At 48.8% G+C, this 20,731-nt stretch overlaps 1 protein-coding gene across 7 annotated transcripts in view; it reads left to right on the forward strand.

Annotated features, from left to right (window-relative positions):
* ltbp1 (latent transforming growth factor beta binding protein 1) overlaps window positions 1–7,890 on the forward strand; it is a 533,746-nt gene extending 525,856 nt beyond the window's left edge. For all 7 annotated transcript variants that reach the window (XM_072512266.1, XM_072512285.1, XM_072512304.1 and 4 more), the window contains one exon: window positions 6,744–7,890. In XM_072512266.1, coding sequence (XP_072368367.1) covers window positions 6,744–6,913 — 170 coding nt within the window. In that variant the 3' untranslated portion in view covers window positions 6,914–7,890. The remainder of the gene's footprint in view (window positions 1–6,743) is intronic.
* Window positions 7,891–20,731: the final 12,841 nt, after the last annotated feature.

A 20,731-nucleotide genomic window follows, 5' to 3' on the forward strand; every position in this document is an offset into this window, starting at 1 on the left:
ATTGTTTTGTACACGATGAAAAACATTTTGTGCTACTTAATAATCATTGTGTGGTAGCCGGGGAGGATCATTCGACCCAATAAGCTTAATTGCTTTTTAAGCATCTCAACTCCCCCTGTCCGTCTTTCCCCCATTTTACTCAAATCATTCCCTCTCTCGAAAGACACCAAGATGCTTTTGCCCATTTAGACCGCCCACTTCAATATCCTTTCCGAGTATGTTATTCTACAATTCTCTTACCCATTGTAACAGTGCCACCTAACCGCCATTCTAACTTCTAACTGGCTAAATTGAGAGTGCTGTTTGCTGATGTTCATCCCCTTTGCTATGGTAGATAGTGGGCTGGATTCTCCAGTCTCCCAGCCGTCTGTTTCTCGGTGGTGCGCTGTTCAATGGCGGCAGGATACTCTCCCACCCTCCCCGCCGCTTGTCAATGGGATTTCCCATTGAAGCCACCCCTCACCGCCGGGAAACCCGTGGGCAGGGGTGCACTGCCAGCGGGAACAGAGAATCCAAACAGCCAGAGAATTCCGGATTAACTCTCAATAACCTTTGACCCTTTAATCAGGTCACTTTGAAGCCTTCGGCAGAAGAACAAAACTTCTGATGGTTTCCAAACTGAAATCAGACAAACTATAAGCAGTGGAAAGGAGGAGTGTCAGAAAATGTCACATGCAATGGGTCAAGTTGGAGGTTTCTCAATGGAATCCGAGGAGCTCAGTCTGCGTGATGAATATAACACGGGAGCCATACACTGGGGATGTATCCATCACAGGTCTCCAGCACAGGCCCAGACAGGCTCAGAGAGTCAATTGGAGGTGTCCTAATTTGAATGTAGGTGGGGACACATTCCTCTAGGATGCATCACAGACACCAGCCCACCAAAGGGGAATATCAGCAGGATGGAGGTTTACGGGGGGGGGGGGGGGGGGGGTGGTTATGTTGGGGTCATGTGGTCTAGAAAGAAAGAAGAGTGTCCCTTTTGTAAGGGGATGAAATGTTTTCAAAACCTTTCTCTCACCTCTAAGGGTCTGCTTTTTGATCCGAATGCCCAGGCGGGCTCCCATATCTGCCAGGACTGGCGTCCCGATCTGCTGACCCCCACCTTCTCGTGAACACGGGAGCCTCAGGTTACCGAACCCCATTTCCGACCCCATCCTCTCCTATGTTGCTGACCGCACTGTGATGGGCAGAAGCTCTGCCTCTCGGGCCAAGCTGAGTAAAGACATCCTGACTGAAGGCCGGGACCCCTGAATATTTTGTCAAGTCTCCCGTTGTTTAACTTCTTCCACCACAGGGTTGGTCCTTCCCGTGTCTGGGAAGCTCACACGGCATGGATCATTCCCAGATTCTATTCCGGGATACCTGGCAAACTCAGCCAGTGTGAAGTCTCTAAACACATCAAGCCTGTTTTCAATACCTCGATCACTACCATTGGAGATGACAAGGTTGCGAACAGCATATGGCGCAGTCAAAGGTACAGGTCCCCTCACATCAACAGGACGGGCTTCTAATTAATGTTCAGTTGGTTATTGGCGACAGAAACATAATGACGTCAAGTTAGTGAACAGTGTCATACAGATATACGAACAGAAGAATTAGGAGCCGAAGTAGGCCACTCTACCCTCCATGCCTGCTACGCCACTCAAAAGAGTTGGTTGCCAGTAGGTAATGGCGGGGGGCTGCTGCTTTGTTTTCCTGCATTCCCATCGAATAAGATTTTAATGTAAATAATGGACAATGTCTCACCGGAATTATCAATGATAATTTGTATGAAACAAAGGCCAGAATTTTGTTGGAGCAGCTGCGGGGCCTCAATGAAAGGCCGGAAAGCCGGGTGGGGGGGGGGGTCAACCCACCTCGACTGTTTGTGGGAACCCCCAGCCACATTTGTTGGGCCATCCGGCAACTAATTAGTTGATGTTGGGGCTGCCGTCTCTCTAAAGGGCTAACTGGCTAATGAAATGAAAATGAAAATCGCTTATTGTCACAAGTAGGCTTCAATGAAGTTACTGTGAGAAGCCCCGAGTCGCCACATTCCGGCGCCTTTTCGGGGAGGCTGTTACGGGAATTGAACCGTGCTGCTGGCCTGCCTTGGTCTGCTTTCAAAGCCAGCGATTTAGCCCTGTGCTGTGCTAAATGGGGAGAGGTGGCCACTGCTGGGACATAGCTGACAGGATGCCATTGACACTGACCTCCCAAACAGGTAATTAGGGTCTGGGAATGCCCAGGCTAGTCAGGCAGCCACGGCGAGGGAGCGGATAGGTTGGTAAGGGGTGGTGTGGGGAACGCAGTTGCCACGGGGCTGACCATTATCACTGGGGAGCTCTCCTTTGACCACAGCGTCGGATTAGGAAGGCTCTCCCCAGCACCCAGGGATCCTGCCAGCGTCCACTAGGCAGTCTCTCCAGGTAGTGCAAGGTGGAGACAATGGCATAGAGGTCATGCTACTGGATTAGTAATCCAGAGATCCCTGGGGGCACCGGTTCAAATCCCACCGTGGCAGCTGACAAAGCTGATAGCTCTATATAAATCTGGAATTAAAAGTCTAATGGTAACCCTGAAACAATGAAAACCCATCTCGTTCACTTCCTGGCCTACATGACTTCCGATCCACAGCAATGTGATTGACTCCACGGGCGCGATTCTCCGACCCCACGCCGGGTCGGAGAATCACCGGGGACTGGCGTGAATCTCGCCCCCGCCGTGTCCCGAATTCTCCGCTACCAGAGAATCGGCGGGGGCGGGAATCGCGCCGCGCCGGTCAGCGGGCTCCCCCCGGTGATTCTCCAGCCCGCGATGGGCCGAAGTCCCGCCGCTGTCAACCCTCGTCAGCCGGCGTGGATTGAACCACATACCTTACCGGCGGGAGCAGACGGCGCGGGCGGGCTCCGGGGTCCTGGGGGGGGCGTGGGGCGATCTGGCCCCGGGGGGTGCTCCCACGGTGGCCTGGCCTGCGATCGGGGCCCACCGATCAGCGGGCGGGCCTGTGCCGTAGCGGCACTCTTTTTCTTCCGCCTTCACCATGGTCTTCAAGATGGCGGAGGCGGAAGAGACCCCCTCCACTGCGCATGCGCGGGGATGCCGTGAGCGGCCACTGACGCTCCCGCGCGTGTGCCGCCCGGCGAAGTCCTTTCGGCGCTGGCTGGCGTGGCGCCAAAGGCCTTTCCCGCCAGCCGGCGGGTCGGAAATCACTCCGGCGCGGGCCTAGACCCTCAAGGTGAGGGCTTGGCCCTTAAAGGTGCAGAGAATTCTCCACACCTTTGGGGCGGCCCGACGCCGGAGTGGTTCACGCCACTCCATTACGCCGGATTCCCCCGCCCCGCCGGGTAGGGGAGAATCCCGGCCCAGATCCCAGTCAGTGATGCCCACTTCCCATGAGTGAATTAAAAAAAGGCCTTTAATTTGCCATTTAAGTGCCCCCTGTCCTCTGGGAATCCCACAAGATGCCACGTGGCAATTTTACCGGCCCCATCACCATTTATTGCTTGTTGCAGAATTACAGTCTACAGAGCAGGAAATACAGAGTGGGTGTCACTTTGCAAATCACCCACCAGAAACCTGTGGCTCAGAGCAAGCAGCGATGCAACTTATTCTCCTCAGCAAAGAAAATAAATCCTCTGTAACTGCCTTTTACGTGCTGGTCAGTGCAGGTCAATGCTGGTCAGTGCTGGTCAATGCTGGTCAGTGCAGGTCAATGCTGATCAGTGCTGGTCAGTGCTGGTAAGTGCAGGTCAATGCTGGTCAGTGCTGGTAAGTGCAGGTCAATGCTGGTCAGTGCAGGTCAATGCTGGTCAGTGCTGGTCAGATTTCTGCCAACTTGGTGCCACGTGCTCCTTTCTCATATCCAGTTAGCCAGGACCACCCACTCGGGGCGACGTTTCCACTGCAGCAGTTAGCGCAGCCTAAAACCACAAAAGCCGGGCTTCCATATCCACTTTGCGTTCCTTGCTGCTGCGAATTCGGACACAGCAGTCGGGGGGTAATGCTCTGGAAACTCAGCAGGTCTGGCATTATCTGTGGTGAGAGAAACAGAGTTAAGGGTTGGAGTCCAAGGCAACGCTTCTTCAGAGCAGCGGTCAGACTGCTGGCTCTTTCACAGAGACGCCACATTGGACAAGCAACCTGTGTTTGTATCTGTGACATAGCAAAAATGTCCCATGTTAACAAACACATTTTGACTCGGACCCACATAAAGAGATGGTTGGACAGAAGACCAAGAGCTTGGCCAAGGAGGAGAGGGGAGGAGAGGTTTCGGGAGGGAATAGCAAAGGTTAGGGCCCAGGCATGGTCTCCCACAGGGAAAGATGAAAATCACATTAGCACAAGCGGCCAGAATACAGCATAGAAGAAGAATGGCCATTTGGTCCATTGCACTGTGCTGGCACTTTGAAAGATTACATTGGATATACAGCACAAAAATAGGCCATTTGGCTCAACCAGTCCATGCTAGTCTTTATACTACACTCGAGCCTCTTCCCATCTTTCCTCATCTAAATCTCCCACCATAGCCCTATTCCCTTCCCCTTCATATGTTAGTCTAGATCCCCCATTCATCTGTTAGTCTAGATCCCCCTTAAGTGCCTCAATACTATTCATTTCAACCACTCCGTGGTGGTGAGTTCCATGTTCTTCAGTTTGAATTCCCGATTGGATTTCTTGGGATTTCTTGGTGGCTGTTATATTGACGGTGTCTAGTTATGCTCTACCTCACAAGAGGAAACATTCTCTCTGCATCCACTGCATCAAAACTGTTCATAATTTTAAAGTTTATTAGGTCACCCCCTCAACCTTGTTTTGTTTTAAAGAAGAGACCTACCTTTCCTGATATGAATGTTCCTCCTTCAGGCGCCATATCCTGGGAGGGTGTGGGTGACCGTGGGCTGGATTCTCCGATCCCGAAATTGCATTTGGTGACGGGGTGGAGAATCCCCGATGATGCCGACATCGGGTATGGCGCCGCTTTCGCGGTGTTGCGCCCGTATCCACGGCCTCCAAACGTTGGCTGAGGCCCGCCCGGCGATGCTCCTTTCCCGACCAGCCGAGTTCCCAACGCACCCGTTGGGAACTCAGGCGTGGCGGCTGCGGACTCAGTCCAGCGTCGCCACAGTCGGGGGAGGGCCAATCCGCGGAAAGGGGGGGACAGATCGGGGCTGGGGACACTGTGGTGGGGCGGTCGTGGATGCGCAAGCCGGCCGAAGGGGGGGGGGGGGGACTATTTTGCAGGCCGGGTCCATGAGCGGCATCCGCCATGAAGCGCGGCCGCTGCCGTGCGTGGCCACGGACCCAGCAACTCTCCAGGCCTTATCGGCAGCCAGAGCTGGGAGCTCTACGCTGCCTGGCTGCTAGCCCCCCCCCCGGAACAAGGAATCGGTGGGCGTTTTGTGCCAGTTTTCCTGGTGTAAAACGCCACCGTTTTCACGCCGGCAGGGGGATTTAGTCTCCAGCACGGAGAATCCAGCCCATAGACTTCCATTGGATCAGTCTTTGGCCAAGTGCTCCATTGGTTTGCAGTTGCCTTCTGCAATATGGCTGACCCGGAAACCCTCCCACTCCTACCGCCTGCCATCTGGCACATTGGAAAGATCTATGGGTTGATAATCAAACCTTTTGGCCACATTATGAGCGCACCTTCCATGACCATCCACCGGGACTTGAACCGAGAGGTAGGGATGCTAACAGTGTGCCAGAATACCAACCCCCACCCCCATTATGAATACCAAAGTGTTATACAGTCAGCTCCATTCCCCCACTTTCCCTCATAGCCCTGTCATTTTTGTTTCTAATTTTCAAATATGAAACCCATTCCCTCACAAAAGTTACTGTTGAATGCCACCGTCACGTATGACAAAATTAAATGGTTAAATGCGGATAGCAAACCTACCTGGATCCATTTACCTAATGAAATATTTAGTGACTGCGAAGGCACTGACCTTGGAACCGTGTTCCTTTATTTACTTCATCTGGCGTGAATCACAGTATCTTTCCACCAATCTCAAAGGAGCACAGTGGGGTGGGCATAGTGTGCTGTGTGTCTATGGATGGGTTGACGTACTGCCCACAAGATGGTGGCTCTCATTCTCACCTTGCCCCCCCCACTACCCCTACACCATGAGAAACACGGCACAGTGCTCGTTGGGCAGCTGTAGGCGAAGAACCACAAGCAAGCTGCTGCCTTTCAATAAGTAATATAAGAAGGGAGGTAATCCATTCAGCTGCTCCACCATTTAATTGGAACATGGCTGATTTGTATTTTTCAATCTCAGTTTTAAAGATTTGCGTCGAGCCCTCCCGCCAGCCATTCCAGTTTTTGGGGGAGAGAAGAGTTTGAGATTTGCACCACCCTCTGTTTGACAACATCAACCCCTGAATGACCTGGCTCCGATTTGAAGTTTATACCCTCTGGTTGTGGACTGCCTCATTTATGAGGTTTCAGAAATGTCACTGATGTGAGATGGTGATCTCCACACCTGGGTTGTGTCTATGTTGCAGTCTCAAACAGTGACAGCAGTACCGTAACACTTACCATCAGGCCACTGTAACTCACCCTCTAATAAACTCAAACAAAAATTGAAGGGATCATTTTCACTCAGTGTATGTCAGCAGAGCTACTTTGTCAAAATGTTTGGTTAAAGATGCTATGGTAAAATTCACTCTCATTAGTATCTTGCTGTAAATTGAGGCTTGATTAAAAGTCACTTAATTTCCTGTGCTAAATTTTATCTTTTGCCTCCGCACTACAGACGTTAACGAATGCATCGAGCTCAATGACAAAATGTCACTGTGCCGGAACGCCAAATGCATCAACACCGATGGATCGTACAAGTGCGTGTGTCTGCCAGGCTACGCCCCCTCGGAGCAGCCCAATTACTGTGTAACTGCAGAGACAGAGAAAGAGGCAAAGCTGGAGTAATTTGCAAAGAGCTTCACCCTCAATGTGCAAATCCCAAACTTGCTCTGCACAACCCCTGCACTCGCTCCCCCCACCCCCACCCCCGTCCCACCCCACCCCTCCAACAAACAAAGTACAAACACTCACTCAACCAACCCCCCAACCCCCAGCACCTCTCCAGCTGCCATGACGTGTTTGTCATCGGTAACTGATGCCATCAAGAAAGGGGATGGCAAATGGACATTTTCTCAAGGTGGGGAGCACTCCCAATGCTACCAATGAATAGAGAGACCAAATGGATTCCTAATGTGCTTTTTCTTTTTAAATCAAAAGGAATGCCCTCTCAGTAAAGGACATGCAAAGTGAGAAAGCAAACCACATCTACAGTCATTCACACAAAATAGCATTTGTTATTAGCGCAATGTTTACACTAAGTATAACAGCGGTGAAAATATTTTGTATTACTGTTATAAGGCGTATTTGATAAAATGCAGTATGTGTTTATACTGCTTTGACTTTAGAGTTTTATGACAAATGTAAATTCTTTGATAGCATCTTATAGTCCTTTTGTATGTTTTTTTTTTAAAAGGTCATGCTATTCTGTGTCTGGAACATTGGTCAGTGACAGTTTTTACCTTGCTCAGTGTCTGCCCTGTGGAGCAGGTGTGTCATTAACGATAAGGTTTTTTTTTTTTAAAAAAGAAGTTTTATACAACCATGAAGGTGTGAAGTTCCTGGTTATGTTCTCCACACATTATATACTGCACTACAACCACACAGTTCAAACTTGCCAGGTCGCAAAGCTGCTACAGGACAGCCAGAGGAGACATGTGTACAGTTACACTGAAAAATCAAAGAACCGGATTATTGTATTGTAAGTTGTAAATTGAAACAAAGGAAAACACAAGCAGATAGCTCTTGTATGATCATCTTAAAGCATATTAAGCTGTATTCTAAACCTCTGTAAAACCTATAAATAAATCACTTGTGGAAGTGTACTGTTTTGCCTGTCCTGAGGGGGGGATGTGGAAGCATTTGGAACCTGCGCGGATTGAGACACACAAAAGAAGTGGGTACCTTTTTAGGTTCGGATTGGATTGGATTTGTTTATTGTCACGCTCACCGAGGTCCAGTGAAAAGTATTGTTCTGCGTACAATTCAGACAGATCATTCCTTACATTAAAAAAAAAATCGGGCAAACATAAATACACAATGTAGATACATAGACACAGGCATCGGGTGAAGCACACGGAGTGTAGTACTAAGTAGAGAAGATGTGTGGAGAAATCAGATCAGTCCATAAGAGGGTCATTCAGGAGTCTGGTAACAGCAGGGAAGAAGCTGTTTTTGAATCTGTTAGTGGGTGTTCTCAGACTTCTGTATCTCCTGCCCGATGGAAGAAGTTGGAAGAGTGAGTAAGCCGGGTGGGAGGGGTCTTTGATTATGCTGCCCGCTTTCCCAAGGCAGTGGGAGGTGTAGATAGAGTCAATGGATGGGAGGCGGGTTCGCATGATGGACTGGGCTGTGGTTCTGTGACCGATTTCAGCCAGAGTCACTGGCTCGCAGCTTGATAAGTCAGAGTGATCAGTACAGAAGGAGGCCATTCGACCCATTAGGTCTATGCTGCTTCGCCACAAAGTGATACAATTACAGTGAATCTGTGCAATTCTTTACCGCAGAGGGCTGTAGAGGATGGGGCGTCAAGTTGATTTGATTTGATGTATTGTCACTTGTACCGAAGTAAAGTGAAAAGTATTTTTCTGCGGCCGAGGAACGTACACATTACGTACACAGTAGACACAAGAATAATCAAGAGAACAGTGACAAATGGTACATCGACAAAACAGTGATTAGTTACAGTGTGGAACAAGGGGCCAAACAAAGCAAATACATGGGCAAGAGCAGCATAGGGCGTCGTGAATAGTGTTCTTACAGAGAACAGATCAGTCCGAGGGGGAGTCGTTGAGGAGTCTTGTAGCTGTGGGGAAGAAGCTGTTCCTATGTCTGGATGTGCGAGTCTTCAGACTTCTGTACCTTCTGCCTGATGGAAGGGTCTGGAAGAAGACAGTGTCTGGGTGGGAGGGGTCTCTGATAATGCTGTCTGCCTTCTTGAGGCAGCGGGAGGTTAGACAGAATCAATGAGGGGGTGTCAAGTTTGTGTGATGCGGTGGGCTGAGTTCACCACAGTCTGCAGTTTCTTGTGATCTTGGACCGAGCAGTTGCCATCCCAGGCTGTGATGCAGCCGGATAGGATGCTCTCTATCGCAAATCTGTAGATGTTTGAGAGAGTCGATACAGACATGCCAAATTGCAGACATGCAAAAGTATGTTCAAGGCTGAGGTTGACATTTTTTTTTTTTTAAATCAGTAAGGGAATCAAGGGTTATGGGGATAAGGCGGGAAAGTGGAGTTGAGGATTATCACATTGCTGCTTGTGACATCTTGCTGTGCTCCCATTGGCTGCCATGTTTCCTACATGACAACAGTGACTGCGCTTCAAAAAGCATCATTGGCTGGAAAGCACTTTTGAGATGTGCCTGTGGTCGTGAAAGGCCCAAAATAAATGCAAGTCTGTCTTTTTCTTCTTTAAAATGTGAAATTAGTCACAGTGCTAAGCTCGGAGGAATTTCCCATTCCCATCCTGACGCAACTGGTCTAACAAGTGCTCTATTGTTGTCTATCCTTACAGCCAATTTCTTGGCTAAACCCAAGATTTATCCAGAATTCCCACAGCTTCGAATTCAATTGGTGTGGAGGTTTGTTAAATGCTTTTCTGGAAGGCCAACGATGATACAATTGCGCAGCTTAACACAATCCATTTGCCGTTTCCTCAAGAGAAACAAGGAGATGGGGTAGGGAGGATCTTTCCCTTCTGAACCCGTTTTGTTGTTGGCTGTACAGTCATAAGTTCGTAACCAAGCAGAGATACAGGGGATTGGAGTCAAACCCATGGCTGAGCAGATGCTTGTTTTTCTGGCTTACGGTTCTTTTAAGCATCAGCTCATCCTCATTGAACAGCGACTCCCTCACCAGGATGGTCAATATCTCATCGGTGGCCCCAGTCTGGTTTAAGTATGATCTACCTCCAGGGAGTTCTCTTGATGGGAAGTACGCTCCCTCTCTTATTCCGAGAGTCCAATTGAACGCAATTTTACATGGCCCATCTGCTTAGTTGGCGGACGGTGAAGATTGGCCAGACGTTTTAGCTTCAACCTCAGTCCGGGGAGGGATGAACTGTCCGGACCGAAATTAATAATAATAATCTTTATTGGTCACAAGTAGGCTTACATTAACACCGCAATGAAGTTACCATGAAAAGCCCCTAGTCGCTACATTCGAGTGTTTGCTAGTGTCACACGGGAGGGTTTAAACTAGTATGGCAGGGGGGTGGGCACGGGAGCAATAGGTCAGAAGGTGAGAGCATTGAGGGAGAACTAGGGACAGTGTGGCTCTGAGGCAGAGCAGACAGGGAGAAGTTGCTGAACACAGGGGGTCTGGTGGCCTGAAGTGCATATGTTTTAATGCAAGGAGCATTACGGGTAAGGCAGATGAACTTAGAGCTTGGATTAGTACTTGGAACTATGATGTTGTTGCCATTACAGAGACCTGGTTGAGGGAAGGGCAGGATTGGCAGCTAAACGTTCCAGGATTTAGATGTTTCAGGCGGGACAGAGGGGGATGTAAAAGGGGAGGTGGAGTTGCGCTACTTGTTCGGGAGAATATCACAGCTGTACTGCGAGAGGACTCCTCAGAGGGCAGTGAGGCTATATGGGTAGAGATCAGGAATAAGAAGGGTGCAGTAACAATGTTGGGGGTATACTACAGGCCTCCCAACAGCCAGTGGGAGATAGAGGAGCAGATAGGTAGACAGATTTTGGAAAAGAGTAAAAACAACAGGGTTGTGGTGATGGGAGACTTCAACTTCCCCAATATTGACTGGGACTCACTTAGTGCCAGGGGCTTAGACGGGGCGGAGTTTGTAAGGAGCATCCAGGAGGGCTTCTTAAAACAATATGTAGACAGTCCAACTAGGGAAGGGGCGGTACTAGACCTGGTATTGGGGAATGAGCCCGGCCAGGTGGTAGACGTTTCACCAGACGTCTTCAGGTGATGTCCCGGAGGACTGGAGAATAGCCAATGTTGTTCCTCTGTTTAAGAAGGGTAGCAAGGATAATCCCGGGAACTACAGGCCCGTGAGCCTTCAGTGGTAGGGAAATTACTGGAGAGAATTCTTCGAGACAGGATCTACTCCCATTTGGAAGCAAATGGACGTATTAGTGAGAGGCAGCACGGTTTTGTGAAGGGGAGGTCGTGTCTCACTAACTTGATAGTGTTTTTCGAGGAGGTCACTAAGATGATTGATGCAGGTAGGGCAGTAGATGTTGTCTATATGGCCTTCAGTAAGGCCTTTGACAAGGTCCCTCATGGTAGACTAGTACAAAAGGTGAAGTCACACGGGATCAGGGGTGAGCTAGCAAGGTGGATACAGAACTGGCTAGGCCATAGAAGGCAGAGAGTAGCAATGGAGGGATGCTTTTCTAATTGGAGGGCTGTGACCAGTGGTGTTCCACAGGGATCAGTGCTGGGACCTTTGCTCTTTGTAGTATATATAAATGATTTGGAGGAAAATGTAACTGGTCTGATTAGTAAGTTTGCAGACGACACAAAGGTTGGTGGAATTGCGGATAGCGATGAGGACTGTCGGAGGATACAGCAGGATTTAGATTGGAGAATAGCCAATGTTGTTCCTCTGTTTAAGAAGGGTAGCAAGGATAATCCCGGGAACTACAGGCCGGTGAGCCTTACTTCAGTGGTAGGGAAATTACTGGAGAGAATTCTTCGAGACAGGATCTACTCCCATTTGGAAGCAAATGGACGTATTAGTGAGAGGCAGCACGGTTTTGTGAAGGGGAGGTCGTGTCTCACTAACTTGATAGAGTTTTTCGAGGAGGTCACTAAGATGATTGATGCAGGTAGGGCAGTGGATGTTGTCTACATGGACTTCAGTAAGGCCTTTGACAAGGTCCCTCATGGTAGACTAGTACAAAAGGTGAAGTTACACGGGATCAGGGGTGAGCTGGCAAGGTGGATTCAGAACTGGCTAGGCCATAGAAGGCAGAGGGTAGCAATGGAGGGATGCTTTTCTAATTGGAGGGCTGTGACCAGTGGTGTTCCACAGGGATCAGTGCTGGGACCTTTGCTGTTTGTAGTATATATAAATGATTTGGAGGAAAATGTAACTGGTCTGATTAGTAAGTTTGCAGACGACACAAAGGTTGGTGGAATTGCGGATAGCGATGAGGACTGTCTGAGGATACAGCAGGATTTAGATTGTCTGGAGACTTGGGCGGAGAGATGGCAGATGGAGTTTAATCCGGACAAATGTGAGGTAATGCATTTTGGAAGGGCTAATGCAGGTAGGGAATATACAGTAAATGGTAGAACCCTCAAGAGTATTGAAAGTCAAAGAGATCTAGGAGTACAGGTCCACAGGTCATTGAAAGGGGCAACACAGGTGGAGAAGGTAGTCAAGAAGGCATACGGCATGCTTGCCTTCATTGGACGGGGCATTGAGTATAAGAATTGGCAAGTCATGTTGCAGCTGTATAGGACCTTAGTTAGGCCACACTTGGAGTATAGTGTTCAATTCTGGTCGCCACACTACCAGAAGGATGTGGAGGCTTTAGAGAGGGTGCAGAAGAGATTTACCAGAATGTTGCCTGGTATGGAGGGCATAAGCTATGAGGAGCGATTGAATAAACTCGGTTTGTTCTCTCTGGAACGAAGGAGGTTGAGGGGCGACCTGATAGAGGTCTACAAAATTATGAGGGGCATAGACAGAGTGGATAGTCAGAGGCTTTTCCCCAGGGTAGAGGGGTCAATTACTAGGGGGCATAGGTTTAAGGTGAGAGGGGCAAGGTTTAGAGTAGATGTACGAGGCAAGTTTTTTACGCAGAGGGTAGTGGGTGCCTGGAACTCGCTACCGGAGGAGGTAGTGGAAGCAGGGACGATAGGGACATTTAAGGGGCATCTTGACAAATATATGAATAGGATGGGAATAGAAGGATACGGACCCAGGAAGTGTAGAAGATTGTAGTTTAGTCGGGCAGTATGGTCGGCGCGGGCTTGGAGGGCCGAAGGGCCTGTTCCTGTGCTGTACATTTCTTTGTTCTTTGTCCTTTGTTTGTCTGGAGACTTGGGCGGAGAGATGGCAGATGGAGTTTAATCCGGACAAATGTGAGGTAATGCATTTTGGAAGGTCTAATGCAGGTAGGGAATATAGAGTGAATGGTAGAACCCTCAAGAGTATTGAAAGTCAAAGAGATCTAGGAGTACAGGTCCACAGGTCATTGAAAGGGGCAACACAGGTGGAGAAGGTAGTCAAGAAGGCATACGGCATGCTTGCCTTCATTGGCCGGGGCATTGAGTATAAGAATTGGCAAGTCATGTTGCAGCTGTATAGAACCTTAGTTAGGCCACACTTTGAGTATAGTGTTCAATTCTGGTCGCCACACTACCAGAAGGCTGTGGAGGCTTTAGAGAGGGTGCAGAAGAGATTTACCAGAATGTTGCCTGGTATGGAGGGCATTAGCTATGAGGAGCGGTTGAATAAACTCGGTTTGTTCTCACTGGAACGAAGGAGGTTGAGGGGAGACCTGATAGAGGTATACAAAATTATGAGGGGCATAGACAGAGTGGATAGTCAGAGGCTTTTCCCCAGGGTAGAGGGGTCAATTACTAGGGGGCATAGGTTTAAGGTGAGAGGGGCAAGGTTTAGAGTAGATGTACGAGGCAGGTTTTTTTACGCAGAGGGTAGTGGGTGCCTGGAACTCGCTACCGGAGGAGGTAGTGGAAGCAGGGACGATAGGGACATTTAAGGGGCATCTTGACAAATATATGAATAGGATGGGAATAGAAGGATACGGACCCAGGAAGTGTAGAAGATTGTAGTTTAGTCGGGCAGCATGGTCGGCACGGGCTTGGAGGGCCGAAGGGCCTGTTCCTGTGCTGTACATTTCTTTGTTCTTTGTTTGTTATTCCGCCGCCTGTTCTGGTGCACGGAAGGGGGATTACAATCAGTAAAGGTGCCTGGAGACTGAGGTTTGGGTTGGAATGTGCTGCCTCACACTCTTTGCGTCGCCTTTCCGTCACCGTTCATTTATTTTAATTTTTTTACACGTCTCTAGCTCTCTGAGCAGGGGCTGTTCCCTCGAGGGGAGCAAATTAGGAGTTTGAGCCAAGCCGTACTCTCTCTTTCCTCAGCTCTTTCCTTCCCGGCAACGCCGAGCCTTTCCCATCACAGTCTGTTCACTGGCTAACCAGGGTAAAATCCCGTTCCGCGTCCAACCGGCGACGGAAAACCGTTTGCGCCCACTTCCAGGACCGCCGTTACCCTGCCCATTGGACGGAAAATTCAGGCTCTTGTTTTGTTTCAGCAATTTATAAATAAATTATGAATGCAGATTTCCAACTCTTTGACGTAGATTTTCCCAAGTGTGTTTTTTTGTGTGTATGCTGAGAGAGATCAGCACTTGTGTTTTTAAGTTTACAGGAGGAGGTATAAACCATGTCACCGGTTCTCAATATTGAAGACAAACTGCATCATTAGGGGCCTGAGTGGTGGGCCAAGGTTATTCAATTTATTTAAGAAGGAAGCCAAAATAACGAACAAGTCATTTCGTTGAAAGAATAGAGAATGAAGCTTTGGGAACCAAACTTGAGAATGATGACTGAGTTTGCCAAGAGTGCAACTTTACACTCCAGTTATAGTGACAGTCGCTTAGCAACACAGATGTTCATAATGAAGAGTTTATTGAGTTTAATGAAAACGTGGGACAAAGGACAGCACCCACACAGGTGCCAAAGAACTGCTGCCTTTTCAAAAAAATAATACGCATCGATGGCCTGTTTACAGGACTAGTGCTGTCGGGCATCAGTCTGGCTCAGAACTGACGTGCGGTGAATCTCCCGCATCCTGCTAATATAGAAAGTGTCACCTCTCTGGCCTGGCTCTTTCTCTGTATTAGACCAGCATGGGGGATACATGGAGCTATCGAAACAGAAGGAATTGTAAGAAAGAAGAGGCCATAGTAGGCAGAACTTACCTGAGACTTCACTGGTTAGATGGCACAGAATATATATTTAGTTCTAACACTAGACCACAGAAAATTATACGTTTGCTCTGGGGAAGAGAAATAAGTGTGGTCCTAAGTGTGAAACGGATAAACTGTGAGGAAAGATTAAGAAACACTGCAGTTACAAGAGACACCACATTAAAGTAGGCAAACATTAAACAAAATGGTATAATCCCGGGCCAGGGCATAACTTCAAATCAAGGTGGGATAATATGAATTTAAATTCATGAACATCAAATTTAAGGTAAATGTCAGTAACAGCTTGTTTACTCAAAGAGCAGTCAATATTTGATAGAATTACCTGGCCACATGGAGTGAAATGACAGGCGTGAAATGACAGGCAATATTTAAAAGATAGTTGGCTTCTGAATGGGAGAGTTTTGATACCGCGGGAATGGGCCCTGGTGGGTCAGATTGCCTTTTTGAATGATTGACATGATTAGTTTGCTCAGACTTTAGATTTCTCTCTTTAGCTGCGCTCTGGCCCTGCCTTGATGACGAGCACCTCCATTTCTTTTGGACTGCTGAACATCAGCTCAGCCAGACTGATGGTAGCACAGTCGTTAGCACAGTTGCTTCACATCGCCAGGGTCCCAGGTTCGATTCCCGGCTTGGGTGACTGTATGGAATCTGCACGTTCTCCCCGTGTCTGCGTGGGTTTCCTCCGGGCGCTCCGGTTTCCTCCCACAGTCCAAAGATGTGCAGGTTAGGTGGATTGGCCATGATAAATTGCCCTGAATGTCCAAAAAGGTTAGGTTAGGTGGGGGTATGGGGATAGGATGGAGGCTTAGGTCGGGTGATCTTTCCATGGGCCGGTGTAGACTCAATGGGCCGATTGGCCTCCTCACTGTAAAATCAATGATCTATGACTGACGTCACTCGCCTACAAAGATTGGAGCTGCATTTGGCTAAAGAGAAAATGGAATGAAGGAAATGCCTGGTTTACATTAAACCAGAAAATGCTGCAAACACTCAGCAGGTCTGGCAGCATCTGTGGAGAGAATAACAGAGAACGCGATTTGACGGGGCCTGCAGCACCAAGAACGATTCAACGGGACTCTTTTTTTCCTGGCCCCAAGTGATGAACGCCACGCCGAGGCCGCATTTGTCTTCATTTCCTGCACTGACGAGCTCAGCTCAACTGCTCAGTACAGGAAGCGATCGAGCCGCCATTTTTAAATGTCACCCCAATCGCTCAATTCCTCCACCAAGGTTTTCTGAGCCCCCCGCAACGCCCCAACCTTTTTGTTAGTGAGGGTCCTTGAGCCTTCCTCATCCCACCTCATAACGGCAGGGCACCCTTGGGCCCGATCCCCGGCACGGGCACCCTGCCAGTGCCAGGGTGACACTTCCAGGGAGCCCAGGTGGCAGTGCCAGGCGCCAGGCTGGCAGTGCCCGAGGTACCTGGGTGGCAGCAGGAGTGGCATGGTACTATCCTACCCAGGGCCCAACCACCAGAAGGGGCGTCCGATGGCCTGGGAGGAGACCCTGACCCCAGGTGCTGTTACGCCTGGTTTGTGTGGACCAGTGCTATACGGTGCCACGGTGAGGTCTGCCGGGAGCAGGCATTCGATGCAGGGCATTGGGAGTCTCCCGTGCAGACATATTTAAGTGAGGCTAACTCCTCATTTAAATATGCAAATTTGGATCCTGCTCAGTGAGGGTAAGATCCAGATCATGACGTCTCATGAATCCCGTTAGATATCACGAGACGTTTCGAGCGCCGCAAATCTTGCGAAAGGCATCTCGCGGGATTTAACGGCATTCTAGTGTCACTGAGTCGGGCGCAACAAGGCTGTCCGATCAAGCCCAGAGTTAACTTTCAAGCCTGTACGATTTCTTCAGAGCTTTTAATTTTTATTAATTATTTCCCTGTTTTAAATCCTGCTCCGTTTCTTTTTCCAGTGGCACTGCGTATAACATATAGAAAAATACATCGAAACATACGTGGAAAATAGAAGCAGGAGGTGTCCATTCGGCCCTTCGAGCCTGCTCTGCCATTCATTACGATCATGGCTGATCATCAAGTTCAATTCCCTGATCCCACCTACCCACCATTAATTTGCAATGAACCAAATTCACGCTTCTCCCGCAGTCCATTTCACGTTCTAAATGTCAGGTGACTGGTTTAAGAGGTTTCTTCATTAGGAAGGCATGTTTCAGGGCCTCTGTAGGAGTTTCTTGGCTATCCTCAATTTCCTTCACTCCTCCGTTGACAGTCGCGCCTTTAGCTGTCTGCACACAAAAACCTAGGGGGGGCTCCCTCCTAAACATGTAGCTCCTCTTTTTCTCCTCTCGGTCTCTCTCTCCTTCCCCCTTTAAAACGATCCTCAAAACCCAAATCTTTGGCCATGCTCTATGTCAGCAGTCCTAATGTGTTAAACCTGGATAGAACGCAAGTGCGACCACACCGAGAATTCGATGTGCAACCCTGCTCATCACATTACACACCGGACATAGCGGTACTGGGAAGGGTGCAGAGATTTACCAGGGTAGCACTAGTGGATAGCACTGTGGCTTCGCAGCGCCAGGGTCCCAGGTTCAATTCCCCGCTGGGCCTCTGACTGTGCGGAGTCTGCACGTTCTACCCGTGTCTGTGTGGGTTGCCTCCGGGTGCTCCGGTTTCCTCCCACAGTCCAAAGACGTGCAGGTTAGGTGGATTGGCTATGCTGAATTGCCCTTAGTGTCCAAAAAGGTTAGGAGGGGTTATTGGGTTGCGATGAAGTGAGGGCTTAGGTGGGTCGGTGCAGGCTCGATGGGCCGAATGGCCTCCTTCTGCACTGTATGTTCTATGACGTGTGGGTCGGCATCTCAGGAAAGGGACTGAAATGACTGACTGACATTTCTCTTGAGAAAAGAAGGTCGAGAGGTGACATAATAGATATAGAGGTCTTAACATTTTTTAAAGTTTTCGATAGAGCAGATAAAGTAGGGGAAGAGGAAGGCGAGAGATCGCCAATATAAAGATAGTCACCAAGAAATCCGATTGGCAATTCAGGAGGAACCTCTTTACTCAAAAGAGTGATGAGAATGTGGAACCTGCTACCACAGTGGGCTGCACTTTTGTGCTCTCCCGCTGATGGGTTTAAAGGTGGGGGAGGGGGCGGGGATATAAAATCCAGTGGGTGGCCTTCCCGCTGTCTACTTACCGCCCTCACCCTGTATAAAAGTTTACAGGAGAGGGGGGAGGCACTGGGTGACCGTAACATCAACATATATCTAACATCAACATAGATCTAACATCATACATAGGGGCTGGTTTAGCACAGTGGGCTAAACAGCTGGCTTATAATGCAGAACAATGCCAGCAGCGCGGGTTCAATTCCAGTACCATCCTCCCCGAACAGGCGCCGGAATGTGGCGACCAGGGGCTTTTCACAGTAACTTCATTGAAGCCTACTTGTGACAAGCGATTATTATTATACACCCTATATGTGGTTTTGTGTTTAATTAACATTCTGCGATGTGATTTGGGATGTTATGCTATATCAATGGAAGTTGCTGTTGAATTTTTCCATTGAGAAGCGCAGACAGACAGTGCAGGCCCCCGGCCTGCTGTTGGGTCACCATCTCGCACAACTTTGTGGTCAACCCGGAGTCCAATGTATTTTGTAACGGGCAGTTATTTCTCCAACCCTTTATTGCGATGACATCCAATCCTGCAGGAAGGAGATAGATTTCCTGCAAGATTTTGGGTGCCCTGGGAACGCATCTTTTTGTATTATCTACAAGCAACAGATTCTGTTTCTGATCTCTGTGGGAATTAGAGAGCACAATGTACAGTTGGGGCGATAGGCAGACGAGTTTGATATCTATTAGATTCCGCACTAAACATTTCTTCTGCATATCACAAAAAAAACCTCTTTGATGGGAATTTGCTGAAATGAGGTACATTTATTTCTCCTCCAGTCATTTCTCACCTTTCCATGAAGAGCTTATTCTTACGTGAATTTGGCGTTACAGGATGCTGTGTACCAATAAAAGCGTTCACTATAGCAACACCCATTGAAGGAGCATCTGAGTGACTGGCTCGGGTTTCTTTGAGGATTAGCCAGTAACATTTTGTTAGTTGCTATCTGTAGCGATTCAGTGCAGGAGGCAACCTCCACTCTGTTACCTACCTTATTATTTGGTTTCATCTGCTTAAAGCAAATTAATCATTCAACACTGACTGAACTTTCACCTATCCTAACACCTTTCTATGTAATTTGGCATCAGATTTTGTCTGGTAATGGTGCTGTGAAGCACCTTGGGACCGTTTACCATGTTAAAGGCCCCATACAAGTGTTGTTAATTTATTGTTATAACCCGCACGAGACATACGGACCTATTAGTCCCCCGTGAGTCACATTGAGTACCAGCTTCCTCACTGAGAGGCGGGGGCCCCTCAGCGGAGAAATGAACACTATGTACAGAAGCTCAGCATGTGTGGAAGCCGAGAGTGAAGTCCCGATGGGGACATGTGTTAATTGTGTAAACAGTTACTTATATACAGCGCGATCTAACCAAATTGGATCAGAGTCCCGTGACGAGTGCATTTAGCCGGGTGTTTCCCAGCGCTATGTATCGCGACTCTTGCAATTCGGGGCCTCAGTGGGGAACACTCCGCCGATTCTGCACTTGGTCCCGTTTCCCGCACTGAGAGCTCCGCTCGTCAGAACTCCTCAGTGCAGGAAAAGATCAGGATGCCATTTAAAAATGGCGTACTGATCTCTCGATGCCCCAGCGCGACCCCCAAACCCCCCAATTCAGCTATAAGGGGGTCCTCGGATGCTCCTGCACCCCACCTCACACACGAAGGGCACCCCCAGGCCCAATCCCTGCTGCGGGAAAAATGCCATCCTGGCACATAGGCTGTCTCATTCTAATATGCAGATTTGCAAAATGCTGATCCCACCCACAATGGGCAGGATTCAGATCGCGATGTTTTGCGAGGTTGTGTTAGATCTCGCAAGGCGTGCTGAGCCAGACAGATCCCAGAAGAAGGATCTAGCGGCCATGACGTGCTGCCTTTCAGGCGCAACGCAGCCGGTAGATCGCGCCCATTATAAATAACCAGTTTCTTTACATCTCTCGTGTGGACTCGCCTGTGGTCACAATACTGGCAACAAGGATAAAGTGGAGCTGCAGATGGCGTCGCTAATTGTTGGAAACCAGGCCATCTCTACTCATGCCACTGGGGAAGCATTTGCACTGCTTTCAAAATGTTGCTGTGCGGAAGATTACATGCCTTTGATGCGAATATTTATCAATTTGAATTCATGACCAAGTAATAATAATAATCTTTATTGACACAAGTAGGCTTACATTAATGCTGCAATTAAGTTACTGGAAAAGCCCCTAGTCGCCATTCTGCCACCTGTTCGGGTACACAGAGGGAGAATTCAGAATGTCCAAATTACCTAATAACACGTCTTTCGGGACTTGTGGGAGGAAACCAGAACACCCGGAGGAAACCCACGCAGACACGGGGAAAATGTAACCCAAGCCGTGAATCGAACCTGGGACCCTGGCGCTGTGAAGCCATAGTGCTAACCACTATGTTACCATGCTGCCCGAGTCTTATCCAATGTATGGGGGTGGGGGGAGGATACCGTCCTGCATACCCAGGGTTCCACTTTCCCCAGCTGCACTGCCAAGGGCCACAGAGACCAATTGAAGTTCATCCACCCAGACTTAAACTAATATGGACCAGCTAAGGATT

Source organism: Scyliorhinus torazame, chromosome 1 (assembly GCF_047496885.1).
Source record: "Scyliorhinus torazame isolate Kashiwa2021f chromosome 1, sScyTor2.1, whole genome shotgun sequence".
NCBI classification, from domain to species: Eukaryota; Metazoa; Chordata; class Chondrichthyes; order Carcharhiniformes; family Scyliorhinidae; genus Scyliorhinus; species Scyliorhinus torazame.